Source organism: Hevea brasiliensis, chromosome 10 (genome assembly GCF_030052815.1).
Source record: "Hevea brasiliensis isolate MT/VB/25A 57/8 chromosome 10, ASM3005281v1, whole genome shotgun sequence".
NCBI lineage: Eukaryota > Viridiplantae > Streptophyta > Magnoliopsida > Malpighiales > Euphorbiaceae > Hevea > Hevea brasiliensis.
Genome location: NC_079502.1, coordinates 5,686,855 through 5,697,286, shown reverse-complemented (window position 1 = coordinate 5,697,286; position 10,432 = coordinate 5,686,855). Strand labels below are relative to the sequence as shown.

Here is a 10,432-nt window from a genome sequence, read left to right as displayed (position 1 = left end):
TAACTTAAATGTTTTTAGTTGCCATATATAATATTCATCACAATATAAAAAAGTCTTTTGTGACAATAAATTTATTGTTATTAAGCCTCCGTTTATTTCATAGAAAATAATTTATGTATAGAAATGAAATATTTTTTCTTAAATTGATTATAATATTATATTAATGATATGTGTTTGTGTCATATATCTATATATTAAAATTTTCAAGCTTTTTGCAAAGAAAAATTCATTTTTCTTAAAAATAATTTAGTTTTACTTTTAACTAGTAAAATAATTTTCGTTAATTTATTTTTTTAAGTATTTCAAATGTTAAAAATATGAAAAATATTTTCTATGAAATAAACAGAGCTTTAAATATTATTAGTGACAAATTTTATGGTCATATAAGAGGATGACTTTTAGCAATGAATGTACAGGTATAGTTCCGTTATAATTTTTTAGTCACCAAAAATTATTAGCGACATTGGTTTTAAAAATTAGTGACAATATTATAATTTGTAACAAATGAAAGTGTTCTGGCGTCAAGATGTGAAAAAGGTTACATGAAAACGACATGGAATTTATCAAGAAAAACAAGTCATTGAGATTCCAATGGGTAATATATGCTTAGTGGCGCATAATTCAGCAGCCACTAACAGGAAAGATGAAAAGCCAGAAAATAAAAAAGGAATAAATCTCCTTATTCAAGCATATCCATTTGTGACTTATTATTATTATTATTACTCTTGAGCAGCCTAATTGATTAACTTGTTGAGCCATCAACACAAAGCCATTGGCCAACAAAGAGCTTGTCGCAGTTAAGATTGGGATTGATGGAGTCAAAGAAAGCAGTCGTCAAGTTGAACTGCTGTGTAATAGAAAAGCGTCTCCACTGATCACTCCATACACCGAGTCACACTCTGGAGTCGCTTTTTCCCCTGTAAATCCTACTGTTCATATTACATGTTAGTTTCTTTCAGATTATATATATATATATATAATAAGTTCATGCATTCATACAAATAAACATGCAGTTGCTCTAATGAGGAAAGAAAAAAAAATTATCGAACGAAATCTTACTGCCAAGCCCAAGCAATGATCGGCTTTCAGCAATGGAAGCAATAAGGAGAAAAGAGCATCACAACCAAGTAAAGAAACAAGGTTGTTTAGATGGTTGCCTTAGCCATATCTTCTTTAATTTCTTTATATATATATATGTTCTCCAAGTAGGTACGTACTCTAGAGTAGAGAGCAGCTCTCTCTCTGCAGAGAAATTTCACTTAGAAAGTCTTTCTATATATATATATATATATATATTCTCCAAGTAGGTACGTACTCTAGAGTAGAGAGCAGCTCTCTTTCTGCAGAGAAATTTCACTTAGAAAGTCTATCTATATAGTAGAAAACTCAGGCAAAGAGACGAGAAGCAATGATATTAATAATCAGAGTTAAACAAGAGGCGTAAATGATTGATAATTAATTAATCAACTTTGTTAAATTTTCATACGGAATTTTCAATAAACATCTCTCAGGCGGATTTCCCAATAACAAACTATATATTAGAGTGATTTCTATATAAAAAATTATTTTCACTCCTATAGATTTAGATTTGTATATTCACTGCTTACAAATTGTAATGAGGATTGATCTCTTGGTGAATACGCACCCGCGTGGGATCCTTGAAAGACAGATTCATTTTGATCACAAATTATCATGTTAGAAGCACAAACAAAGAATGTTGTCGAATATGTAATAATAAAACGTTAATAGAGGGACAAGAGAATGGCATCCACCTCCATCATATACATTTGCATGTCTAGCATGAAAAAATTTTACAAGTTGTCTCTAAACTTTAGGGCTTATAATAGAGTTATCTCTAAATTTAAAAATATAATACAAAACTCTTTGAACTTTGAAATTTTGTACAGTAAAATCCTTCAAACTCTCAATAGCCAGTTTATGCAATGCATAATAGAAGTAGCGTGAATAATTTTCTCTTCTTTATATGATAATGGTGAAACAAGCTATAATTTTCTTTACAGATTAACCATAAAAAGAATCTCAACCGTATGAGATAATGAAGCACTAGATGTACAGCGGTTAATTAGAGAGACTTTACCTTTGAAAAACAATACCAGTTATTTATGTTATCCTCGTTCATAATTGTTCGCATTAACGTGTTATTTATTAATCGGCTATTGGGAATCGAAAGTATTTTATTGTGTAAAATTTTAAAGTTCAAAAGGTTTTATATTACATTTTTAAATTTAGGTACGATTCTGTTACGACCCCTAAAATTCAAGAACGATTATTGAAATTTATCCTTTCTAGCCTAGCTAGGTGTCTTCATTTTGCTAACTACTTAGCATAGAGTTTTTTTTTTTTTTTTTAATTGAGATACAAAAGATTTTTCTTTGCAAAAGATGGAATAAAATGTCAATTCAGAATTTTAGTTATATTCGATAATAGCTTTTAAGGTAACCTTTAGTGTTTTTACTTTAATCAAAATACTAATTCTCTTATTTACACTGTTCGGTGGCATAATATTTATGTTAGTATTTAAAAATTGAAGAGATGTTTTATGAAAAGTTATTTCTCCTAACTTATATCACTATTTTTATATTTAACAGCTAATTTAACGGCTATTTGTACAGAATATTTTTACTTTAAATCACTATATAAATAGCTAACACTAACAGTCAATAGGTAGTAAAATAGTTGACTACTACTAAAATAGCTAATAATTATTAGAATAGCTAATAATTATTAGAATAGCTAATATTGCTGAACATGGCTTTTTCTTATCATCGAATTAAAAATTCATTACAATGTGATAATGAATTGAAAATATAGAATTATTTAAATTAAACTCTTGCAGTTTTTGGACGTGAATGGTGTGAATTAAATAAAATTTAGAAAATATATTCAGTATTGATATCTCGAATATCATACTATGATGAATTCTAATCGAAAATTATATGCATCTCTCTAGAATCACCTATATATCAATTTCAGTCTAGAAACTGTAGTATCATGAATCTCCAGTTAATGAAGGAATATAACATATTATCCTATCTTGACAACTTTTAGAAAACTCAATAGTTTCTTCTTATTAAAAGCTAAAATTAAAAAAAGAAAAAAAAGATTGCTTAAACTCAATTGAGTTTTATCATTTGTACTTATCCTATTAGGTACTGAAATATAATTAAGCATAATTAACCCGACTAAGTGAAGTTTTAATAATAAACTCAATTAGTTTGAATTATTTTAGCTCAAATTCATACTTCATTAATATATAGTGTGAACTAGGACTTAGTACTTGAGTTTAAGCTAAATCGAATTAAAACCAAATTCAAATTGCCATTTTAATTAAGCCATTATAAGAACACGGAAAATGATGGCGTAAGAACTAAGCCGATCTTAAAGAAGAGTTTAGTAGCCACTGGCGACTGCCATAGATCATCTTCTTCGTATAATTTCTTGCATACCAGAAATCTAGCGTAAGGACTAAGCCAACCCACAAAAAGGTGAACGCAGAATACGAATCCCTTCACATAAAAAAACAAATCCAAGTGTTTCAACGAATATATTATTGGTATCAAAGCTCTTATATTATAAACAGCCATTTTAACGTAACCCCTCGCCACCAAATCTCTCATGTCTTGCTTAAACCTCAGCCTTGGGCTTCCACCTGCCAAGAAAGCATGGCAGAACTTCACCTCCAAGCTGCTCCATAAACCTCACAAGTCCATGGCTCTCAAGAAGCCTAAATATCCATCCAAGAGTTCTAACTTCTTTGAGCAGCGTGATCAGAGCAGTTCAAGAAGGTTTTTTTTCCGTCCCTCTAAGTATGCTCTTCCTTTCAAACGACGTAGAAGCCGCTTCCTTTCCCACAAAAAAACTGCGCCTGTGTATATTGACAAGCTCTTTCGAGAGCCTGTTGCTGATGAGTTGGTGGAGCAGTGTCCGCCAAGTGCCAAGACTATGAAGTTCTTGGACAACCACCAGGCGGTGATAGTGTCAACAGAGGCAGAAGCAAGCAGGCCGGAAGATGGAAAAGGAGATGAAAGAGCCATTGCAGCAGATGATATGTGGGAGTCGTTGGGATTCGCATCTCCACAAATGCGAGGAATAGATGAAAGGGCTGAGCAATTCATTACGAGTTTCCGTTCAGAGATGGAGGTTCAGGAGATGATAGCGCGCCGTTTATTTATACTTGGGCATAGCGAATAATAGCAGACCTAGAGAAGTAGAGATCTTTCGAGGGAGGAAATTAAGTATATTGAAAGATGAATGAAAAGCATACGGAGGATGGATTGTTGATAAAGTTCTGATGATCTGTAGCTCCTGTAAATATACCTCCATCCAAATAATAGATAAGTTTGTACCAACCCCCTTTAGTTTTTAGTAATAAGTTCAAATTTCAATGGCTCATTGTACCCAAAAAAAAAAAATTTACATTAGTTTGTGCTTGCTTTTGCAAAGCAATATACTATTATTTTCCTCAGTACGCAAGGGCTAAACCCAGGGCCATCTAAGGTGTAGTTAAGCATCCAATTTCAGCTTTTTTTGTTTTAAACTAACTAAAAATGAAATGATACTAAAAGAGCTTCAACCATCATTAATGGATTAAACTGAAGTGGAAAGAGATGCTTGAAGTGGTTTTTTATAGTCGTCTCTATTGCGCATTTTTTCCAATAGTGGTAATGGGTCCCCAGAAGTCCACTTCGACATGACTGTTCCACAGTTTGGTACACAAATTAAACATACCTAAAACCTTCTCTTTAGGATAGTTATTCAATACGAATATTTACCATATCTGTTGATATGATAGAATCCATGCAAGCCTTGTCATGATTAGCAGTAAAAATATATTCCTCACATATATATATATATATATATATATATATATATATAGCAATTTCACTGAATAATCACTTTAGTGTGGTCCGGTCTTATGCACTTGCAATAATACTTGATGAACATTCATACATTATTGTAATGTTTCCGATAGGGGCTGTTGAACTGTTGATGAACTTAAAACTCTAGTTAAAGCCCAAATACAAATTGGAGTTGGACAGCACAATAATCACTTCCCTGCTTTCCATGGAGTACACTCAACGTAGTTTTCTACAATGACCACACAGCGTTGCCTGCATAGAGGAACATTCATTTCAACTTAAACAAGCAGCCCCCAAGTGGATACATTGCCACAGGGAGAGCAGTACAACGAACTACAGCATAGCTAGTTGCCAACTTGACTGAGCCGAACTAGGAAATCAGGCCTTGAATAATCCACCAGAGCTAGATGTGCATATACAAAACCTAGTGTAGGAAATTCTTCATTGGGTCATCATGATGTATTTTCGTCATCCTATATGCCTCCATCTCTTCGGGTGTAACCTGCAATCGTTAAAAAAGTCAGGTGAGTTGCCTGTAAAAATGCTATCATGAATCGTAACGTAGATCTAACAATGGAGGCAAATAATAATAATAATACCTCGTCATTCCATGTAACATTATACTTGCGCTTCCTTTCATCTTTCTCTTCTTTCTTTCTCTCATTCTCCTGTAGCACGCAGCAATATTAAAGTCTATAAACACAATTTTTATCACTACTCTATAACACATCCAAGAACCAAAGGTCTTAATTTCAAATCTTTATTTGAAAAGAAGATGTGTACTATATCTTGCAATTTAAGGGCTTAAATGGATCTAAACACCACTCCTAGCCTCATTACCAATCAGCAAAAAGAAACAAGAGCAAAAGACCATAAAATAAAAAAGGTTGAATCACATAGTAACCTTTTTAAGTGCTTCAGCAAGCAACTTCTCATCCAAAACCAGATCATCTGGAACTTCAGTTCCCCAAGTAGCAAGCCTTTTCTCCTCCACTGGTGCTGGTAACTCTGGTCCAGGTTTATAATAAACACCGTATTAATCACAAGGAGAACATATTAACAAGGATTACCATTTTTCTTTTCTTAAAAAAAAAGGTTACTAAAGCTTCATTTTATATCAAGAATAGCAATACAAGCAACATATTGCTTTCAGCTGAAAATGTAGCTCTCATTGTTTGCAAAAAATAATTAGTAAATAAGCGAGGGGAGGGGAAGAGATAGAGTGACAGGGAGAGAGAGTTAGAGAGAGAGTTAATAAACAAACCTTCAGTGGTCTCTTTGCGAGCAATGTTAGCCTTCATGAGATCAATTGCAGCCTCAGCAGCCTTAATTCCAGCAGCACCTGTGCAATAGCTGTTCCGAATAGTCTGCTTGCAGCACTTGTAGCCCCATTGATGATCCTTCCACCATGAACCCCACACACTTGTGTGATTGTTAATGTAAATATCTTCTTCATACTTGCTTTTAGGAAGCACAGTCTCCTGTAAATAGTATGACAGATAGCAATTAACACACATTTAGGTAGTAGTCATATGTGATACAGATCTTTTTCCTTTGCACATGCTTGAATCATAACAATTCATTTTGCGACATGTGAATTACATTTAATTAGTATAATCCCCAAGTTCAAAAACAACAAAATAAATAATAATTCTTTTTTTAATTTATATATTTTACAAGATCAATATTAACAAAAATAAAGTCCCAAAAATCTATTTTTTTTAATAATACTATTATTTTTTTATTAATTAAATTTAACAAATAAAATAACAACTTCAATATAATGGACTTTTAACTGAAATTTAACAATATACATTGCAAAATTTAACAGGTCATATAACTTTGGACTTTGTGAATTGATTTAACAAGCCACATTTACACCTAAATCTCACTTAACCCACTAGATTTAATGAGTTAAAGAATACGTAACCAAAAAATGGTCAGCAATATTGATACAGATGATGCATTCTTTTTCCTCCGGAGTCAACAGCTTCTTCTTCCTCTTGAGTTGAAGTCCCAACCACAGTTTTTCTGCCTTCTTTTTCTATAATTTATGTTGAGCTTTTGGCTTGCTCATTTTGGTGACTTTGGTTGAGTCCCATAGTGAATTGGGATGCAAACATCTCATGAATTGTAACGGACAAACCAGACTGCGGAACTCAGGGGTCCCAACGAATTTGGTAACTATTTACTAAATTATAAGACTAACACATCCACAGATGAAGCGAAACATAACCAAAGACTAAATCAATTAAAAAAAAAAACAAAGTACTCTCAAGATTTTTATACCAATTTTGTACTTTTTTTTTTGCAAGTAGGCAAGTACATTTTACAGTATCATGTCACCCTTTTTTCTAAGTAATTGGTAATAATATTGTAAACAAATGTCAAAGCAAATCTTACCTGCCCCTTTATTATCCGTCCAGCACGATCATATTCAACTTGTCGTTCAGTTTGTCCCAGTAAGAGCTCTTTTGGGAGTTCTTCTCCACTGGCAGCATTGCCATACTTCTCCATAATCATGTCCTTTGTTTGGGTCTTTAGTTTCTCCTTTATGACCTTATAATTCTTGTATAGCAACTCTGCTTGGGATGGAGCTGCCTGCATGTGAATATCTTGGCCCTTGTCAAATGCCTCCCAAGCATGGATGTTCAACTGCTTGAACTCCAAAGCTTGACCACTATTTCTGTATTGATTATCTCCCTGAAAAACATTAAAAAACAAAGTGTTTTCAATATGAGATGCAAAATGAAGTTGAAGTACTTAGGATACTGTCTATTATTAACAACACTTACCTCATAAAACTTCTCATTTGGATCTGCATCTGGGAGAGGATCCTCACGCATTGACCGGGTCTTGGGGTCATAATGAGCAGAGTTAACATCAAGATTCAAAAGATATTTTGCTGTATCCTCCCGAATACGCAAATTCCTGCAAAAATGTTCCAATAACAATTTTAGCAAACATCCAAAATGCCACGGGAAAATATGCAAGTGCAACAACCAGATACATGTAGGGCAATCTGAACAATTACATGTTTTAAAAAATTATAGCAACTCTTTTAACAAAAGAATATAAATTGAACTAACCTAACAGTCCCTGTGCTCCCCCCACCAGTTGTTCGTACACGCTTCTCTACCTTAGCGAAATCCATTTGTTTGCTCTCATCGACCTTGGCTTCATCCACCCTCAAATCATCTTCATAATTGTCTTCATCACTAGCCCCAGCCTCATCAGTTTGGTTACTGTTTTTCTCCTCTAATTTCTTAAGTTGTTGCTCCTTTAGATGCTTACTCCGAGCTGCATCTCGTGCTTCATACCTCTCAACAACACGAGCAAAATTGGATGTCTCATAACCATTCCACCTATCACGCTTGCCATCATAATCAAGCTCAAATGACTCTATTTTTTCATCAGGAGCGATGTGTTTATTAGTCCACTTTGCCCCCACTTTCCGAGGTCTTTCCATGCATGACTTTGCATCATGTGTCATGGCTCCACAGCTATAGCAAACATACAAGGATAAACTATTATCTTCCTAATAAAACATGTTAACATGCATAGTGTAAAGAATAAGAGTAAAACCACAACAATTCTTTCTTGTTGACAATTCAACAGGAATAATATAAGGTGTAAATATTATTTAATGCTCAAGACACAAGAGAGAGATAGTGAGAGCTCACTTTTCACATGCACCCTTCCTGTATTTTTCAGCTTGATAAACTTTTGCACCTCTGTCATACCATGACTTTGAATAATTTGGGTCCGATTTCCACTTCCTTTGATGTCTCAAGCTCTAAACAGAAAGTGAAGGAAATTGACAAGTTAAGATTCAGCCTTAATAAGGTATATGGAAGCTTGTGAGGATCCTCACACCCAAAAAAAAAGGACTAGCAACTTACAGGTTTCTGAGAATTATCAAGATACCAAGGAGCAGAAGACATATACTGAGGAATATGAGGATTAATCTCCTTTCCATCCTCGTCAACCTCAGCAGGTGCAAGTCCAGCTTTACGTGCTTCTTCCAATTCAATTTGCTTTCTGTGATCCTCCCTGGACTTAAATGCAACTGCAAGGCCACGATAAAGACAGACTAGTTAGCTTTCCAAAGCTTGTCAACTCCAAGCAGATAACACCCAAATCACCTTACTAGTATGACCAAAATACAAAAAGAACTTTGAGCATGCTCTATATTATGTGTATGCAACAATGGTTTTCCTGTAGGTTACATCATTTATATCAAAACCCCCAAAAAATAGTTTCCAGAATACATAATGAATTAGGTCATCTTCCCAATTTCTATTTGTTATAATTCGAGAACCAGGAAACAGTATTTCGCAAAAGTGCACCAAACAGATTGAAGACAATTTGAAAACATTGTTCCCTGAATTATTTAAAAAGAATAGACGCATTATCCAAACATAGCCAAAATTTGGTCTCAACAACGATAACTAAGTCCTTTAAAACCAATTATTTTCTCTTTCTCAGTCACCACAAACAAAGAAAACCCAAACGATAATTAAATCGTGAAACCTACAAAGGTAACGTTAAGAACCTAATATATAATCATCCAATTCCAAGAAAATTAACACAACATCCCGTCCACATTAGCTGAATTGAACTACAAAATATCCCTAAATCAGACATAATGGAGAAGAAACCAAAAAAACATACCTGATGAGGTTGCCATGTTGGATTCTGTAGATGTGATGGACGCAAGCTCTACGAATTCAGTAAATAAACTGAAATTAATTGCAGGCAGCAGAAACGGAACCTTGCGCCCCAAACTCGAGAGAGTAAATCCTGTGAAGGATTATGTGCGAAAGGGACTATAAATTGAACTAGGAAGCAATTTAAACAAGTTTCCATTCTTAAACTGCGGTTGATTTTGTTATCCGTGTTAAACGACGGCGTTTTAGGTTTCCAGAGCTATCGGATCTTACTCCAAGCGGCATAGAATCTGTTTCCTTTTTCCTCTTTGTGACTTTTTTTTTGAATTAAATTACCAAAATAGACATTTATTTTTCAGAGAAAAGTTTCTTCCAAATAAATAAAATTTATATATTTTCTTATTAAATTTAATAAGATTAAATATTTATATATCTAATTTTCATTCCACAAAATAAGTTTATAAATAAACAATTAGCAAAAATTGTTAGTACATTAATTAAATGCAGGTCTCCTAACATATAAAACTAGTGAAGTGGCTGTATTTTTCCAGGAGACTATTATTAATTTTTATTTAATAAATTAAAATTTTTATCATTAAAATTTTAAATATGATTTAAACAATTCATATAAAATCAAATTTTAGAATTTTATATGTAATAATAATAGTACTAAAATTTAATAACTATACAAATAAAAATTTTCATTTTAATCTTATTAATTTTGTTAATTCTAATTTTTAATAATTAACGTATGTTTATAACAAATAATTAATAATATAATTGAGCAATCCATTTAATATTTATGAAACATTAATTAAACATAAACAATGAAGACACATGTAAGCGGCAAAAAAGCAAAGCATGGTCCAAAACTCCAATTGC

General features: G+C 33.0%; 2 protein-coding genes across 3 annotated transcripts; one reads left to right on the top strand and one right to left on the bottom strand.

Moving 5' to 3' along the window:
- The first annotated feature begins 3,591 nt into the window (after positions 1-3,591).
- On the top strand, positions 3,592-4,486 carry LOC110635307 (uncharacterized). Its single transcript, XM_058129025.1, has one exon. The coding sequence runs from the start codon at positions 3,637-3,639 to the stop codon at positions 4,210-4,212; it is 576 nt and encodes a 191-aa protein (XP_057985008.1). The 5' UTR covers positions 3,592-3,636; the 3' UTR covers positions 4,213-4,486.
- A 448-nt stretch (positions 4,487-4,934) lies between these two features.
- LOC110635306 (pre-mRNA-splicing factor SLU7-A) lies at positions 4,935-9,726 on the bottom strand. 2 transcript variants are annotated; one of them, XR_009140624.1, is made up of 11 exons: positions 9,555-9,726; positions 8,783-8,949; positions 8,564-8,676; positions 7,970-8,383; positions 7,676-7,811; positions 7,284-7,583; positions 6,145-6,361; positions 5,785-5,888; positions 5,480-5,548; positions 5,196-5,382; positions 4,935-5,101 (listed from the first exon to the last, which is right to left on the bottom strand). XR_009140624.1 is itself a non-coding variant. In XM_058129024.1 (10 exons), exons 1-10 carry the CDS (start codon positions 9,568-9,570, stop codon positions 5,305-5,307), a joined length of 1,614 nt encoding a protein of 537 aa, XP_057985007.1. In that variant the 5' UTR covers positions 9,571-9,726; the 3' UTR covers positions 4,935-5,304. The 2 variants fall into 2 exon arrangements, 1 of the variants encoding a protein (XP_057985007.1); XM_058129024.1 differs by having other exon boundaries at positions 4,935-5,382.
- Between the last annotated feature and the right edge of the window lie 706 nt (positions 9,727-10,432).